The sequence below is a fragment of the Trachypithecus francoisi genome, unplaced genomic scaffold (assembly GCF_009764315.1).
Source record: "Trachypithecus francoisi isolate TF-2019V2 unplaced genomic scaffold, Tfra_2.0 Lachesis_group10, whole genome shotgun sequence".
Lineage (NCBI taxonomy): Eukaryota > Metazoa > Chordata > Mammalia > Primates > Cercopithecidae > Trachypithecus > Trachypithecus francoisi.
This window is the reverse complement of record NW_022681455.1, coordinates 36,760,573-36,779,004: the sequence shown is the minus strand read 5'-3', so window position 1 is coordinate 36,779,004 and position 18,432 is coordinate 36,760,573. Positions and strand designations below refer to the sequence as shown.

At 51.8% G+C, this 18,432-nt stretch overlaps 1 protein-coding gene across 7 annotated transcripts in view; it reads left to right on the top strand.

Annotated features, from left to right (window-relative positions):
- The window catches only part of CPNE5 (copine 5), a 97,584-nt gene that overhangs the window by 53,326 nt on the left and 25,826 nt on the right, over positions 1-18,432 (top strand). For all 7 annotated transcript variants that reach the window (XR_004438694.1, XM_033216995.1, XM_033216994.1 and 4 more), the window contains 2 exons: positions 6,073-6,176; positions 9,860-9,964. Coding sequence is in view for 6 of the 7 variants with exons in the window: in XM_033216995.1 (XP_033072886.1) it covers positions 6,073-6,176; positions 9,860-9,964 (209 nt within the window). In the remaining variant the exon portion in view is untranslated. The remainder of the gene's footprint in view (positions 1-6,072; positions 6,177-9,859; positions 9,965-18,432) is intronic.

The following is an 18,432-nucleotide window of genomic DNA, read 5'->3' as shown; positions in this document are numbered from 1 at the left end:
CCTCATACTTGTTCTGAATCTGGAAGCTGCCAGTGAGACCCAACAGCCTTCTTCTGTTCTCCTCCTGCTGGGGGTTGCTGCCCTGTCCCCAGCCTTCAGCTCACCTGCTAACTCCCCCCTACCCCCTGGCCTGACCTCTAACCTTCACAGCCCTCTTCAGGGCAGGGATGGCTAAGGTGCCAGAGCAGGCCAGGCCGCCCTGGAGAGCAAGGCTGTTTGCTATTGTCTCCCCAGCAGCCCCATTAACATGCGGAGAGATGCAAATGGAGGCAATCCTGATGTTTTCAAAGAACTTAATATGTTTTTTAAAAAGATAGGGTGAAAGACAGAAATTGCAGGAAATTATATATTGCAGGAGCTGCTTTATCTTCTCTGTGATTGATTCCAGTGATGCTTCTGGTGGGAATGGAGTTTCTTTTTTTCTTTTTCTTTCTTTTTTTCCCCTCTCTCTCTCTCTCTCTTTGTTTTTGAGATGGAGTCGCCCAGGCTGGAGTGCAGTGGCCTGATCATGGCTCACTGCAGCCTCCACCTCTCGGGCTCAATCCTTCCACCTCAGCCTCCTGAGTAGCTGGGACTACAGGCGCACACCACCACACCTGGCTATTTTTATGTATTTTTAGTAGAGATGGGGTTTCACCATGTTGTCCAGGCCGGTCTTGAAATCCTGGGCTCAGGCGATCCTCCCACCTCGGCCTCCCAAAGTGCTGAGACTACAGTTGTGCGCCATGATGCCTGGCCAAGGGGATGGCGTTTCATGAGATCAGAGAGCATGGCTCTCAGGCTGAGGCTGTCAAACAGCTGAACCTCTGACTCTCAGCCAGAATTTGCTGGTCTGTTATCCTGCTTGTCCTGTCCATCTTATTGCCACTTTCTCCAGCCTCTTCTTGGGTTCACATCTATATCAAGGGGTTGAACTATTCACAAGCTCCCACTTGTTTCTATGACTGTTGATGAAAGGCAGAGCGACCTTCCAAAGCGCAGCCCCCAGGCGGTTAGTTACATACTCTTGGTCTCAAGGACTTCCTTGTGGCATGGGTACCCATGAGGGAGGAAGTTTGCCTTCGTTTCAGTCTAGAAATTTCTCTGAAGGTCTGTTTTATCCCCCACAGATTCTACAACAACACAGATGATCATAGTAGGCTTTTGGTAAATGTTCCTGAGTCTAGATTGTGTTAGGGAGGGCAGATAAGGCTAAGGAACAAAATCAGCCACCAACCCCCAGCAATGCCTCACTTATCTGCCATCAGGGTTAGGGGGAGAAAGTGTGGCACACTGGCGAATTTTTCCAGTTAGCTGAGTTTCAGAGCCAGTCTTTTTTTTTTTTTTAATTTTAACTAGTTTGCACAGAGGCCTTTCTAAAACGGATTTCACACTTCTCTGACTTCTCAAACAGAGGTTAGAATGTAATTAAACTTATCTTGATGATTTGAGGTCATCATTTGGAATCTCAGTTATTAATCTTTGGAGCCAGACTGTCTTGTTCCCATCTCAGCGCCTCTTACTAGCTGTGTGACTTCAAGCAAGGGTGTTAGCCTCTCTGTGCTTTGGTTTCCTCATCTTTAAAATGGGAATAATAGCCAGGTGCGGTGGCTCACGTCTATAATTCCAGCACTTTGGGAGGCTGAAGTGGGCAGATTGCGTGACCTCAGGAGTTCAAGACCAGCCTGGGCAACATAACAAGACCCTGTCTCTGCAAAAAAATTTAAAAATCTAGCTGGGCATGGGGCATGGTGGCACACATCTTCTCAGGAGGCTAAGGCAGGGGGATCGCTTGAGCCCAGGAGGTTGAGGCTGTGGTGAGCAGAGATCACACCACTGCACTCCAGCCTGGGTGACAGAGAGAGAGAGAGAGACCTTGTCTGAAAAACAAAAAAGGAATAACAACAGTGCCTCCCTCATAGGGTTATTGAAAGGATTCAGTGAATTAATACATATAACATTATATCTACCTACTATAGCATGTACTAGGTAGAACCATTTTTTTTTTTTTTTTTTTTTACTTTTATTGCAAGTTCAGGGGTATATGTACAGGTTTGTTATGTAGGTTAACTTGTGTTACGGGGGTTTGTTGTGCAGATTATTTCATCACCCAGGTGTTAAGCCTAGTACCCAGTAGTTATTTTTCCTGATCCTCTCCTTCTTCCCACCCTCCACCATCCGATGGGCCCCAGTGTGTGTTGCTCCCCGCTGTGTGTCTTTGTGGGTAGACCCGTGTGATATTGCCATTTTCATAGGCAAACAACAGCTGATTATTGGCAGTTTCATGCGGTTCACCCCAGTATGAGGTGGCACTCTGCAAGTGTTACCTCCTGCTCTGTGTGAGGCACTGTGGACCAGGATGTGACACAGGCCATCTCCTTTCGCCTTCTCCACAGGCTTACAAGGGGGCGCTATTCTTCTACGTTACCCAGCCTCAGAGAGGTTAAGTTACCCACCGGGGGCTGCTCAGCGGGGAGGTGGCAGAGCTAGGATTCCAACCAGGTGGCCCTTGGCTCCTTTGTGCCGTTTTGTGTGTGTGTGTGTGTTTTCATTTTATTATTTGAGACAGTCTCCCTCTTGTTGCCCAGGCTGGAGTGTAGTGGCGCGATCTCGGCTCACTGCAACCTCCACCTCCCAAGTTCCAACGATTCTCCTGCCTCAGCCTCCCGAGTAGCTGGGACTACAGGCATGAGCCACCACACCCGGCTAATTTTTGTATTTTTAGTAGAGACAGGGTTTTGCCATATTGGCCAGGCTGGTCTCAAACTCCTGAGCTCATCAGGGGATCCATCCGCCTCGGCCCCCCAAAGTGCCGGGATGACAGGCGTGAGCCGCCGCGCCCGGCTCTTTGTGCTGTTTTTCGCCATCGGGTGCTAGGCTGAGACAGCAGCCCTCCCAGGAGAGCACTGAACGTCCCTGGAACTTACGGCCTGTCAAGTTCTTTTATTCTTTTCTAATATTTCTCCCCCATTCCTGATCTCACAGGGACTGAGGGCTTCCTAGGAAGCAAAACTAAGACTGTTGCCTCTGGGTTTTGTGGCCTCTGTTTTGTTTGTTTCCAGTGTATGCATTTTATAGTCAACCTGTGCAGGCTGAACAGGTCCTCGGTGGCTTGCCTGTGTTTATTCAGGCAAGATTGTCACTCAGGCGACCTCCAGATTCGTGCGAGGTCACAAACCCTGGCCAGGGCTGGGAAGGCTGGGGGGGATCCTGGCTTTCCTCACTGTCCCCTGAGTGTCAGTGCTCCCCACAAGAGATGGCTATTTCAGTGTTCCCCACGTGGCATCAACTGCTCAACTTAAGAGGATCGTGATGGTCGTCCCATTCCGCACTCCACAGACGAAGAGACTGAGGCTCTGAGAGCTCGGGTGACCTGCTCAAGGCTATGCAGAGCCAGGACTGGAGCTCTAAGCTCTGAGTTCCTTGCTGGGGCCATCCCCGCTGCTCTCCTGGTCACAATCTGGGCCTCTTGGTGCTTTTCTGATGCCACTGTGGGTCACCTCTGTGGGAAGGAGACAGGGCCAGCTTCACAGGCGCGCGGCCTGTGTAGTCACACGGGGACCTGTGCTTGGTTTAATGCTCTACTGTCACTATCTTGAATCTCCTGATTGTTTTTGAACAGAGGGCCCCTCGTTTTCCCTTTGCACTGGGCCCCCCAATTTATATAGCCAGCGAGTCGCCCATCAAGTCCTGGGCCACGTTCCTTTCCCAGGCCATGGATGGGGCTCTCTAGGGGGACATTTAAAGTACTTCCATCCAGCATGGGACGGGATTAGAATTTTCTCCTGAGGAGGGTGTGCCTGCCCTGCTGCTTTAGAAGCCTAGAGATTTTTCTGGAGGGGTAAGAGTGAAAACTCTGAAATCTGACTCTCTGAGTTACACACTGTAGGACTTTGGGTATATGATTTAACCTCTAAAAACCTCAGTTTCTTCGTCTGTAAAATAGGGAAACAAGAGTTATTTTGTATGGTTGTATAAAGTATGAAGGCTTAACACAGGTCCTAGCATCTAGTAAGTGTTCAGTAAGTCAGCTGTTCTTTTATTCCAGGCCTGAGGTCCTAGATTTCTCTGGAGGCTCAGGGATTCTTGGAGCTTCTGGGGCCTTGGAAGCCCCCAATCCAGCTTCCTTCTTCCTGTCTGGTGGGCGATGATGAGAGGCATAATACAAGCCATCATTACCTGGCATCTCCTTGGGCAGGTCATTCTGTCTCTAGCACCACCTGTCCTTACAGCCTCTTCCTCATCCCAGGGTAACAGGAATGCAGCCCCTCCCTGCCCACACAAGTCCAGAGTCTGAAGAATCAGCAGATTCTAAAGAAAGCAGGGAAGTGGTGAAATGTAATTTTTTCTCTCTCAGAGGGGCAGAGTGGTATACTGGAAGAGGCATGACTTTGGAAGTAGTTTATTTATGTGTACATTTTCTGCTTTACCAGTTACCAGCTGGTGGTCTCGGGCAAGTCACCTAACTTCTCCAACCTCCAGCTTCCTCATTTGTAAAAAGTAACAAAGGATTATTTTGAGGACTAGATATGATAAGGGGTATAAAGTGCTGAGCTCAGTGACTGTCCTACACAGACGGCATCTAATAAATGTTGAATGAGTGAGTGAGTGAATGAATGAAGGGAGACTGTGTTTGTTGTCATCAGATGTCCCTGAGGGAAGGCATGTGAGGTGTTGGAGGTGGGAGTGGGGCAGGGACAGAGGTCACACACACTGTGACTGGGTGGGGGAACAGGTGTTCAAATAATAATAGCTCACACGCACACAGCGCTGTACTCCTATGAACTCATTTTTTCCTCATGAGCCTATAAGATAGGCACTGCCATTACCCTCGTTTTACAGGTAGGGAAACTGAGCACAGAGAGGGTGAATAACTTGCCTTGAGTCATGCAGCTAAGGAGGAATGGGACTGGGACTGAAGCAGGCAGCCTGGCTCCAGCAGCCATATTCCTAACCACCGTAGCCACCACTCAATCTTGTCACTGAGACCTTTGACCTCATGGGAGCTACGTCTTCTTCTCTGCCACTGTTTTGGTCCTCACTGGGCTATGGGTCAGCCTTCTCAAGACACTCCCCCTCATTAAGAGGAAGGGGGATGTGTGAGGGAACAGAGTGACCCCAAGAGCAGGGCAAGTCCTGGCGTCTGGACACCAGAGCCCTGAGCTTAGCCGGTTTGAAGCCGATTTGTCAGGATGCAGAGTTTTCAAATTGCAGAGGCCACACGGGAGGGGTGAAGGGGATGACAAGGACGTCTCTTCCCAATGACCCACTGGCCCCAGCAAGCTGAGGGGCTGAGAGGTCCAGAGATCCGCACCAGGGCCTGGACACCTTCTCTGTGTGTTGGGTCAGCTGGGGCAGGGAGCAGGGCTGGGGACTCAGCAGGTGGGTTCTGCTTGGTGTACTTGGGGAAGCCACTCCCTGCTCTGAGCCTTTGGCTTCTTAGCTGTGAAATGGGCCACAGACCTCACTGTATCTACCTGAGAGCACTGGGTGAGCCTCCTATGAGCTGGTGGGCGTGAAAGTGATGCTGAAACTCGAACTTCCTCCAGGAACCACATATGAGTGTGAAGCGGTGAGGCAATGTGGCCAGAGAGAGGGCTTTGGGGCTTGCAGATCAAGCTCACACTGGCCTTGGGTTTGCTCTGTCACCTTTCTGAGCCACTCAGTGAAAGTGTAATGAAACCATGTGTGTTCACATCAAGGGGTTGCCACGTGCCTCACTCTGCCAAGTACGTCACACCCTTGATCTCATTTAGTCCTCATGACAACCCCGCAAGATGTGTGCTATCATCAGCCCCATGTTCCAGAGGGGAAACTGATGCTCCAAGAGGTCACCTACCTTGCCCTAGTTCACACAGAGAAAGTGGCAGAGCTAGGATTCAAACTGAGGCAGCTGTGGACTCCACATGCTTCCCCACCCAAGTGGTCTGCTAGGCCTGCTGGGGGGCTGTCTGAGGATGGAATAAGGGCCTGGCACTTAGTCAGTGCATTCCAACCAGGGCTGGTGCCTGGACTCCTCGTGCTTGCCAGGTTCCGGGAGCTGTGCTTCCACCTTCTCCTGCCTCACACCCTGTTCTCCCTCCCTCCCACCAGGATGTTGCCACCATGCAGTTCTGTGCCAACAAGCTGGACAAGAAAGATTTCTTTGGGAAATCTGACCCCTTCTTGGTATTCTATAGAAGCAATGAGGATGGAACGTGAGTTTTCTGGTGGCACTTGTGCACTGTGCCTTCTTGTCCCTTCTGGAGTCAAGGATGGACGGGTGGTGGTGACTTACCGGGCAGGGTGGCTTGGGCCCATCTCCTGCTCTAGAGAGGGCAAGGGCTCCAGGTGGAAGTCCAGGACCCCAGGGTAGTGCCCTGGGCACCTAGGTGTGGTCAGTGGAAGGTCGGGGCAGCCTCTAAGCTGGTGGTGCCATTCTGTGGGTCTCAGCATAGTACTGAGGGGTGGGGGCTAGGTATTTGGAGGGTAGGGGGACTAGGCAAAAACAGGGCAGGAATAGGGGACCAGTCCCTCATGGGAAACCTCTGATAGCTCCTTCATTCTATACAAATCAGCTCCTATCTCCAAGCCCAGCCTCCTGTCCCCACAGCCCTCTGAGCAGCCCGCAGCCTGGCCCCTACTACTGCCCACACAACAGGGCCAGTCTGGACCCTTTCCCCTGCCTGGCCCCACATAGGCTTCATTTGAAAATCCAGACTTTGAAGCCCCTGTTTCCTCCTCTCTTCTCCCTAATCTAGAAGCCACCCACAATAAGATGGAAGCGTACACAACATGTTGGCAAATGTAGGTCAGCAATATATGCCGGGAGACAGATTCTGAGTGGAAGGTCTGGGGACCTAGGTCCTCCCCAGCAGCCTGTTGTGTGACCCTGGGCAAGTGAAGACCCCTCTCTGGGCCTGTTTTCTCATCCAGTCGGATTACGGAGTCGCCACGGTCTCTTTAAGCACCACAATTCTGGCGGGCTGTGGCCACTTACCGGCTGGATTCTGCAGAATGAGGAAGTGATGGGGCCAGGGAGGTTAATTAGAGAAGCGCTGCTGGAGAAGGGAAACTTGGAAGCGGGTTTTGAAGGAGAGGAAGAAAATGCGTCCCCGCCTTGCGGGTAGGGGGAGCAGGGAAGAATAAAGGGCTAGAGAAGGGAGAAACGTTTGGGCAAAGCAAGTGTGCCCAGAGGGCAGAAAGACCCCCCCAATTCCCCTTGAAATTGTGTGGGGGGGTGGGGGGGGGGCAGGGGAGTGGCGAGGAGGAGATGTGTTTCAGTTCAAGGGAAAACTGATTTAAAAATCAGTTTTCCTGAACGTACAAAACAAGGGAAATTAGGTATGATCATTTGCATACAAAAGGATTCTTTGTCTCACCAAAGGACTCCCAGAAGGATTTCTTTAAATAATTCTGTTGACTTTGACTTGACTTGATGTGGGGGAGGAAAAGGCCTGCATATTGTTCTGGGCATCCACACAGGCCCCCTCCAGAGAGGCAGAGCCAGGGTCAGGCTGGGCTTGTCTGGCTGAGGCCGGCTGGGAGGAGGAGAGGGATTTGCGGGCAGGAGAGGGGTGCACTGCAAAGGGTGTTTGGGAAAGATTGCTCTAGCAGAGTGATGTGTAGGATGAGTGGGGAGGGTGCGGGGAAAGGGAGAGCCTTGTGACTGACATGGTGAACAGGTGGGAGGTGCTACCAGCTCCCACCCTGGATCTGTGCCGTGGAAATGCAGGGGAAGGAAGTGGGGAGGGGAGGAAGGGGGCAAAAGGACAATGAGGGGACCTGGTCGGCCGCACTTGGATGGGGACCGAAGTCAGAGCTCTCTCCCTGGCAGTGGAGCCAAGGGAACCCAGAGTGCTTGCAGAGCAGCGGGGGAGCTGGTCGATCAGACCAGGGAGGTCGTGGGAGTTTATTTGGGGCAAGTTTCATTCCAAGTGTGAACTGGAGCATTCCGGGGGCAAGGAGACACTGATCCCTGACGGGGATCCCGTGTGACACTGAAGAAACTGATCCGGAGGCCCGCCTAGAGGTGGGCCAGGCAATGGCTGCGCTGGTGAGAACAGAGCGGTCACTGAGGGTTTGCGGGGAGAAGACTGGGAGGCCTGCAGAGACACCCCCAGTTAGGAGGAAGGTCAGTGAGGGAGCCAGGAGAGGGAACTGTCACACCAGCCACAGGAGGAGGGAGAAGGCAAGGGGGCACCTGCTGTGCCCCTGGAGCTGCACTTAGAACACCTGGTCAAGCTTGGCTCTCAAGCGAGAGGAGGGAAAGGGAGAAGTCAGTGGTTCCAGAGGTGGGAGGCTCCAGAGGGCCCACAGGGGTCTGTGTGATGGTTGGAGGGTAATATTTGGAGCCCAGCAGGGCTTCTGCACAGTATCATCCTCTCTCCCTCCAGGACCACCCATTTCCTACTCCTTGTTGTCCCTCCAGCTCTCCTCCCCCCACTGCCCCAGGCTCCTCTTCCTGCCTCACCTGCCTGCCCCAGCCCTGGGCAGCTGCGGCCCCTCCTGCTCCCATCTCCATTCCCATCCTCGCCACCAGCTCTGGGGTGTGTGAGGAGGTCTCCCACATGCATCTCCACACTCCAGTGGGTGGGTGAGAAGGAGCAGAGAAGAGAAATGCTAAGCCATAGTGACAGAATGACATTTTGACTTGAAAATTGCCAGAGAAGAAATGACACCGGCTGTGTGGGTATGGGCGGAGCCCAGGCACTTATTCAGCTGACCTTTCCAACCAGGGATGTAGCTGGGGCTGGTGGTGGGAGATCTCAGAGAGACGCCCCTGCCCCCGGCTCAGCCCTGGTAGTGGCTGCCCATCCATGTGGCAGGGCTGGCTTCCAGGATGGGGCCAGGCAAGCATGGCGTGGGGCATGGGCAGGGACACCCGATTAGGGCCCATCTGGGATAAGTCAATTCTGTACTTTTAGTTTGCAAAGCGGGTTCATGGATTCAGATGGGAAAAGCAGAAAGGGTCTTAGAGCTCATCTAAGTCGGGGGCTTTAATTTCATTGGACTGACATACCAGTGAAAGCTATGGAAACTCGCCCCCAAGAAATATATTGATTCATTTGTAAAGAATTATTGAATACCTACGAAGTGCCAGGCACTGTTCTAGGCACTAGGGATGTGCCAGTGATCAAAAAAGACAAAAATCCTTGCTCTTATGGAGCTTACATTTTAGTGATGGATCATGAGCAGAATAAATAAGGAAAAAATAGACTATATCAAAATGTCAAATGGTGACAAATGAAATAGAAAAAAAAAGTCTGGGAGGAGTCTAGGGGATGTGAGAGGCAGGAGACCAGGCAGCTGTCAATTTTAGACATGGTAGTCAGGGAAGGTTTCGTGGAGATGGCGTTTGAAGGTAGTGAGGAGTGAGTCATAAAGATGGAAATGGGGGAGAGAATATTCCAGGCCAGGGGAGCAGCAGGCACAAACAACCCATACACCTAATTTCTCCCAGTGTTTCCGGGATTCACAGACCCCTAAAGTTTATCTGCTCATCCTTCTGTGGATTGCAGATGGAGAATCTTTGATAGAGGGTAACTGCCTGGGTTTACAGGTGAGGAGCTGGAGGCCCAGAGAGGGGAGAGCTTGCTCAAGGTCACACAGTGAGGTGGCCCCAGAGTAGGGGCTAGAACCCAGGGCTCCTGACACCCTGGGATTTGTCCCCACCTCCAGGTCCTTACCTGGTGCAGGAACCCTTTCTGCAGCGTCACCAGCAGATGGCCGACTAGTATCAGCTTGGCTGCAGCTAGTGACGGGCAGCTCATCACCTTTTGAAGCCATCATTTCCATCGTCTGGGAACCAGAGATGTGAACCAGTTGACTCCTCTGTTGACCTGCATTCACCTCCCTTGGGTTTGGGCCTGACAGCCTTCCCTCTCTTCTTCCTCACCAGGTTCACCATTTGCCACAAAACGGAGGTCATGAAGAACACCCTAAATCCAGTCTGGCAAACTTTCTCCATTCCTGTGAGAGCCCTCTGCAACGGCGACTATGATCGGTGAGATGAGAAAATGTCCTTTCTTTTTCCCTTCTGCTCTGGGCCCGCCCAAGCACAAGTGAGGGAGGCTGCATTCATATCAACATGGTCAGTCCCGTCAGCAGGAACCAGGCCTTCTGTGCAGTGGGGGATGCCCTGCACAGGCTGGGGCTTGGTGAACCTCTCCACTCTTCCTCTGCTGCACCTGGCAATGTCTGCCTCTTCACAGCCTCACAGATCCTCCTCTCCCCACCCGCCCCACCTCTTTCCCCTCTGTCTGGCATCCCCAGTGGTGGGAAACTCCCAAGGCTAGGGGGATGGGAAGTGCCAAGGATTCCAGGGAAACCCAGATGGGTGCCCCGGGTGCCCAGGCCTGGAGCTCAGCAGCTTGTCTTTTCATTGTTCCCAGTGGAGGAGCAGATGGCAGCAGGGAAGCAGGGTGTTGATGCAGGCAGAGGCAGCTGGTCCCAACTCCTGGCCAACAGACTGGGGAGTCAAGATCCCAGGGATACATCCTGCCAGCCTAATTGCCATAAACAAACGGGGTAGGGGTGGAATGCAAAGAGCTCCTGGGATTTCTTTCTCTTTTTTTGGACAGGGTCTCGCGCAGTCACCCAGGCTGCAGTGCAGTGGCCGTGGCGCCATCACAGCCCACTGCAGCCTGGACCTCCCAGGCTCAAGCGATCCTCCCATCTCCGCCTCCTGAATATAGTTGGGACTACAGGCACCTACCACCAAGCCCAGCAATTTTTTTTTTTCCAGTACAGACTGGTTTCACCATGTTGTCCAAGCTGGTCTCAAACTCCTGAGCTCAAGCAGTGCACCTGCCTCTGCCTCCCAAAGTGCTGGGATTACAGGTGTGAGTCACCATGCCTGGCAGATTTTTTTGTTTTTTAATTGAGATGGAATCTCACTCTTTCACCCAGGCTGGAGTGGAGTGGCACGATTTCAGCTCACTGCAGCCTCCGCCTCCTGGGCTCAAGCAATCCTTCCACCTCAGTCTCCCGAGTAGCTGGTACCACAACCATGCACCACCATGCCCAGCTAATTTTTTGTGTTTTTGGTGGAGATGGGGTTTCGCCATGTTGCCCAGGCTAGATTTTTTGTTTTAACATATGCCTACTCTTATTACATGTTGGCTATCATCTTCATCATCATTTCAGTGTAGATTGTGGAGTGTGGATACCATACACCTGGTTGCTAATCCTGACTCTGTGACCAAAAAGCGCCATCAACCTGGGCAATCCTTGACCTGTCTGAGCCTGAGTTTCCTTATCTGTAAAATGGGTATTTAAATGTCTGCCTACTATACAGGACTGCATTGACGCTCACACGACACAACCTACACAACGAGGCTCTGGTGTGCCTAAAATACCAAATTTAGCATCTCATCCACAGATGTTTAGGGAACCCCTGTCATGTACCAGGCACTGTGCTAGATGCTGGGAAATCAGCAGGGAACAAACGTGCAGTCTTCACCCTTCACCCAACCTCGTGGAGTTTACATGCCAGTAGGGGAGGCAGACATTAATCCAATAATCACATAAGGAAACATGTAATTATACATTGTAGCAAGTGCCCAGAGACAGTGGGGCCACCCAAAATGGGAGCTGTGAGGCTGTGTTGGTTTCTGTTGAGTCACGAGAACCCATGCCCGTCTCCTGGTGATTGCTGCAGCTCAGGTGGGTGAGCTGGTAGGGGGCTCATGGGCAGGGCTCTCTGGACAGCCAAGAAAGCTGGGCCTCTTCAGGTCACTCCGACAGGAACACTAGGGTGTCGAAACAGACACCTCAGGTCAGGTGTGGTGGCTCACACCTGTAATACCAACACTCTGGAAGGCTGAGATGGGCTTGAATCCAGGAGTTCAAGACAAGCCTGGGTAACATAGCAAGACACCCATCTCTACAAAAAAAATTTGTTTAATTTAAAACTAAACTTAAAAAACTTAAAACATTACAAAAAATTATCTGGGCATCGTGGCGCACATCTGTGGACCCAGCTACTCAGGTGGCTGAGGTGAATGGATCATTTGAGCCCAGGAGTTCAAGGCTGCAGTGAGCTATGATCGCACCACCACACTCCAGCCTGGGATGCTGTCTCAAGAAAAAAAAAAAAAAAAAAAGAAAGAAAGAAAGAAAGAAAGAAAGAAAACCTTAAAAACAAAAAAAGAGAATAAACAAGCAAACAAAATCACAGATACCTTGGGGCAGCTGGGAGCCTGACAAGGCATGTTAAGGGGATGAAGGGCAGATGAATGGCCTCTAGGCACCCCGTTCCCCTCTGAAGAAATCCCCAGGCTGCCAGTTTGAGACATGAGCTTGCTCTTTTTCCTGCCTCTTGGCTGGGACAGAAATGCCACAGTCTGTTCCACAGGTGGTCATTGAGTGCCTCCTGTGTCCCAGCGTGGCGCCTCTAGCTGTGTGGCATTTGAGCGAACGGAGTCGCATTCCCATCTTTAGGGAGCCTGTGGTCTGACCACAGGGAGCACAGATGCGCACATGTATTTTAGACAGATAAATAAGTGCACAAAATAAGACTGGGAACAAAGACTGTCTTAGCGCTGCAGTCAAACAAGCCTCTGTTACACGTCTAGCTGGCTCCTGGGGCTTCTAGAGTGGTGAGGGGATGGGAGGACAGGCTGGTTGGAGCAGTGAGTGCTAAAGAAGGCCCAGGAAAGGCTAGAAAGTCAGGGGAGGGGGATCCTGGGGACAGGGACATGGGAATAAAGGGAGATGGAAACAAAGTGAGAGGAAATTCAAGGTAGGGGGATGGGAGAGTGGGCCAGTTAAAGTCTCACAGGGCAGAAGGAATTGGGGATCCCTGGCACAACCGCCCTGAGGTTGCTGGGGGGCCCAGCTGACCCCCCACAACCCTGTATCTCTAGGGAGGAGCTCCCAGGGTTGCAGAAGCCAGCTTTGTCAGGGACAGTGAAGGGAGCAGCAGGGCTCAGAGGCCTGGCTTCACCACTGGGCCATTGGAGGAGGTGGGTATTTATATGGTGGGAGGGGCAGGCTCCCACCTCCCTCTCTGAGTCAGAACCTAGCCTCATCTCCCTGCAGGATGGCTCTGCCCCATGTCCAGAAACAGATCTGCCATGATGTGACAGACAGTAGTGTTAATCAAGGAGGCCAGGCATGTCACTCTGGCTCTGAGAGCGATCAGGCCTGTCCCCCTACCCCCCAGCCCTAGTGTAACCCTGTAACCCACGCACCCAACAGCCACTCAGGAGGTGCCAGCATCGGAAGGCCCTCCAGGGTAGGCAGGGGAGGGCCCTGTGCAGGAAAATGAGGCCACTGTCCCCTCCATCCAAGGCACTTCTGGGAGCCTCACAGAACCATAGTTGATTTAACCCAACAGCCGTGTCTTCCAAGCCAGTCAGGCCCCAGGCACTGTGTTGGGTGCTGTGGGAGCCTATTAAGCTATTGGACCCAAGCCTCCCTCTTAGGTTGCTCCCAGGCCAGTGGGGAGACAGACAGGTCATAATAATAGTGAAGACTCCTACAGCACTTAACCATGGGCCAGGCCCTGCTCTAAGTGCTATGTATAGGAACTAATTTAATCCTCCCAACAATTAGCTCGCTGGAAAGAGGTGCTGGTGCTATCCACATTTTACATGTAAGGAGACAGACAGGCCCTGAGAGATTAAGTAACTTACCCAGTGTCTTGCTGCCAGATGATGGTAGAACCAGGATTTGGACCCCGGCAGGCTGGCTCTAGGTTCTGTGTTGTTAATCCCTATGCTCTGTTGCCAAATAGCCAAGACATGGCATGACAGAACTGTGACCAGGGTACATCTGGGGGAGGCTTACTAATGAGCACCTTGCTCAGGGGTTAGGGGCAGTTCTGCTTTCTGATTAGAGGTAGGGAAGCTGCTTGGATTGGTTTTAGTCCTCAAAGCATTAACGTCCTTCTGGCTTGAATACCAAATAATTCAGAGGGGAGAGGAGAGGGGAACAGCAAGAAGGAAGAGGAAGACCCAAAAGGCCTTGATACCTGCCTGGGTAAGGGAGTGAAAGAGGGGAAGGGATAATGGTTCAGCGTTCAAGGGCAGGAAAAGGCGGCACCACCAACAGAAATGGGCAGTGTGATCGGGAGCCAGATTCTCACACACACAGATTTGTGTTATGCAGTTCTTTTCACAGCTTATCTGCAACCCATTTTTTAAAAAATTATCCGTCATAAGTTATAAAGATTATGTTTGTTGTTTGAACACAAGCTGCTGCTGTTGAGAGACTGGGGAAAGAGAGGTAAACATGGTTTCAGCCACATTGAGTGGAGGCAACTGTGGACCAGGCACAGCTAAAGCAGGAGGGGACAACAGTCTGGGGGTCCCCAGGGGGGAGGTGGCCAGAGATCTGGTGCCCTGGGAGACCCTGTGGGAGGTGCCAGAGGCCAGGAGCAAGAAAGAAGAGGAGACGGTCAGAGGGATAGCAGGAAACTAAGAGGAGGGCGGCACGGTCAGGGAGCATCCCTTCCTATTGTGAGAAGAGGTACAGGAGGATGAGAACCGGGCCTGATGAGAAAGGGCAGTGTTCTTGGAAGGATGGGTGCAGAAGCCAGGAAATATGATTACAGTTACTGAGGACTTAGGACATGGACCAAGTTGTATTCTAATTGTTTTAAATGCATTATCCTATTTTGCGAATTTAAATTTTACAATAACCCTAGGAGCCGGGTACTAGCGCTATGCCCATTTTACAAGGGAAATAGAGGAGAAGATATTATATAACTTGCTGGAGTAAGGAGAAGCTGCATTTCCCTCCTGTTGAAATTGCCTCTGGCCTGGCCCTCTGGCCTGGAGTCTCCCTGCCTTTGCCATGTGTCCAGTCCACACAAGGCCAAACCTGAGTGACCCAGCTGAGCAGAGCTGAAGTCACAGGAAGTGGCATCAGGGTCAGAGACAATCCAGCCTTCCAGTGGGGTAAAGTGGGGTGATGACAAAAAGCACTTCCCCTGCCTTCCTGGAATTTGCCCTACTCTCTTCATCGTTCTGTGACTTGAGGATTTGTCCCTGTTAAACCACAGTTGTCTGGGTCAGGCTGCTCACACCTTGATGCTGAATGAGTAGATTTGAAAAGGGTGTTCAGCGTGTGGAGTCCTCACCGGGAGAGAGGAAAGGAGTCAGCACAGCTTCCCACTTCTGCCTGGCACTCTTGGTGTATGACTTGCTTCTCTTTTGCATCGGGCCGCAGACGAGCTTCCAGGAGGGCCAGGCACCCTGTCAGGCACCTCCACAGATAGCCTCGATGAAGGGTGTCTTATCATTCTCGGTTTTCACATGCAGAAGCTGAGGCTCAGACAGGAGGCACAGTCACTGCGGCACTGCCCCGTGTTGCACAGTGCAAGCTGGGGGCCGAGATTGTTGCCAGTCTCACTGCCTGCCCCAGGTGAGGCCCTGATGCTCCTCTTCCTGAAGAGTTGAGTGTTGGACTGACTCAGGTCCATTTAAGGCAAAACCCCTCAGGGCCTGTCAGCTCTCGGGACTTGTAAGCCTGCAGGGAAACCTTCCCCCTGCCAGGCAGAGGCTCATTAGGAGGCAGACCTTACAGTTCACCTGGGAGGAAACTAGAGAGAGAGCTGGTTGGTGTGCAGTGGGGGGCAGCCTGGCGTTTTGGCTGGTGTCTCTCATCCCTGCTGACTTGACCAAGCTCACACATATCTGGCTCTGTCATTGTGGCCCTAGGTGTCCAGAGGCCCAGGTCACTGACTCCTGGCATCACCACTGACCAGCTGTGTGACTCAGGGAAAGCCACATACTCTTGTCCTCCTTTTGTGATTTTGTAGAATGAAGGTATTATTACCTTCACAGCCCATTTCATAAAGTTGTTAGGAGCTCTCAGTCAGCCAACAAATATGTATACAGCACCTGATATAGGCTAGGCACTGTTCTAGAAGCTGAAGATACAGCAGTAAACAAACAAACAAAAATCCCTGGTCTCATGGAGCTGATATTTTCAAGAAGCATCGGAATTGTTTGGGAGACAGGAGCTTGGATAAAGGGATAGAGTGTTTTAGACAGGAACGGAGCAACATGTGTCTAGTGCTGACTGTATGTGGAGATACTTTACTTGCACAGCAACTCCAAAGTGGGTGTGATTTTTCTCAATTTGGAAAGGAGGGGAGTGTCTGAGGGTTAAGCCAGTGGCTCAGGGCAATAGACCTAGTACTTGGAAGAGCTGGGATTGCCAGCCAGGGCTGCTCACCCCAGAGCCGAAGGTCTTTTCTGCCCACCTTGCTACCTCCTAGGTTAGGCCTCAGTTCTAAGCCTTTTTATGCCAGATAAGGTGTTCATTTGGTGGTCTGCAGAAGCCCATTTCATTTTCCCACACCCAACAAGCCTGTTCTTTTGGGTGCTGGTCCCAGAAGTCACGGTCAGCCGGACCGCAGCTTTTGTTGGCCCTGTGCTAAGGGGTTAGGAGCCAAGTCCAGCAGGTGACAAGTAGCATCTGCAATGACTTCAGGCAGCCCAGCCAGGGTGGTCGGCCACAGAACTGTGAATATGGCTGGGCGTGCTTGTTCACGCCTATAATCCCAGCATTTTGGGAGGCCAAGGTGGGAGGATCACTTGAGGTCAGGAGTTTGAGACCAACCTGGCCACCATGGTGAAACCCCATCTCTACTAAAAATATACAAATTAGCTGGATGTGATGGCATGCACCTGTAATCCCAGCTACTCAGGAGGCTGAGGCAGGAGAATTGCTTGAACCCAGGAGACGGAGGTTGCAGTGAGCTGAGATTGTACCACTGTACTCCAGCTTGGGTGACTGAGTGAGACTCTGTCTCAAAAAAATAAAACAAAACAAAACTGGGAATAGAGTAGTGAAAGCCTTATTTGTCTTCTCCCCATGGCCTTCCCCTGTCTCTGGGCACTATTTCTCTCACCTCCTTCTCTCCCAAGGCTGGAGTTGCAGCCTTTGAGCTAATCTGACCTCCAGGCTGCAGCCATCCCTGGAGCCTTAATGGAGGCCAGGCCGAGTTTGCACAGGAATCTCACACTCAGTGCTCCTGGGTTGCAAGTTCAAATCCCCTGGGGAATTTTAACACTTCCCATGCCCAGGTTGTACTCCAGACCAATTGATCATGAATCTCTCGGGTAAGACATTGGTGTCAGTATTTCTAAAGCTGACACCAATGTGTCATCTTGGGGGATTCCCATGTGGAATCTTGGGGGGATTCCAAAGTGCAACCAAGTTTGAAAACCAGTGCAGTCTTCTAGAGAAGGTCAGTGGCTCTGGCTGCAGGCTAGAATCTATCAGAGAACTTTTCAAAACTACCCAGGCCTGAGTCCCATCCACACCAATTAAATCAGGCCGTCTGGCCTGGGATTAAAAGTTTCCCCAGTGATTTTGTGGGTATCCAGGACTGTCACCACGACTGGGGTCCTCCTCCAGCCTCTGAGCATGTGGCCATCACCCATCTAGTCACCTGATGTTGGTGGTCAGAGGACAGCTATTCTTTGGTGGGGTCTCTGAAGGTCCCCTGCAGAGCTTAGCAGGCTGGGGAAGGACTGGGAGGCCACTAGGCAGGGGTAGAGAGACTTCAGCCTTGTGGGGTCATGACCGAAGTCCTGGACTGGGAGTCAGGGACTTGCTCTTCTTCTGGCTCAGACCCTCAGCTGGGTGACTCTGGGCAAGTCACTGGAGGCTCTTAGGGCTCAATTTTCCCATCTGAGAGTGAAGTGGAGGCCATCACTCCAGAACACACACAGCACAGTCACCAGGGAAGCCTTGCAAACAGATTGCTGAGTCTTGCCCAGAGCTGGGCCTGGGAGTCTGTGTCTGAAAAGCTGCCACTGATTTGGCCAGGCAGTCAGGCTTGAATCGAGAGTTGCAAAGCCCAAGTACCTGGGCTCAAGTGTCCCCTGATTTAAGTAAATTTTGTATGTAAGACTATCAGAGGCCAGGCACCGTGGCTCATGCCTGTAATCTCAGTACTTTGGGAGGCCCAGATGGTTGGATCACTTAAGGTCAGGAGTTCGAGACCAGTGTGGCCAACATGGTGAAACCCCGTCTCTGCTAAAGATACAAAAAATTAGCTGGACTGGTGGCACATGCTTGTAATCCTAGCTACTCAGGAGGCTGAGGCAGGAGAATCACTTGAATCTGGGAGGCAGAGGTTGCAATGAGCTGAGATCGCGCCACTGCACTCCAGCCCGGGCAACAGAGCAAGACTCCATCTCAAAAAACAGAAACAAAACAAACCAAAAATCCTATCAGAGAGCAGCCAAATGATGAAGTGGAGAGAAGGAGGCGTTTTTGTAGAGACCCTCCCATGCAGCAGGCAGGCTTTACTGGCTTGTTCTTGTAGCTGTTCTGCAAGGCCGTTATTACTTCTCCTTTCAATGGTGGTTTATGGCTCAAGGAGATTAAGTGACATTTCAGGTCCCATAGTGAGGGGCCCAGGTCCAAGCCTAGGGCTGTCGTGGTCTTTCCACTCTTTCCAGCTCATCAGCCCACCTTCAGGGGCTTAGGTGATTTTTTTCCCTTTCC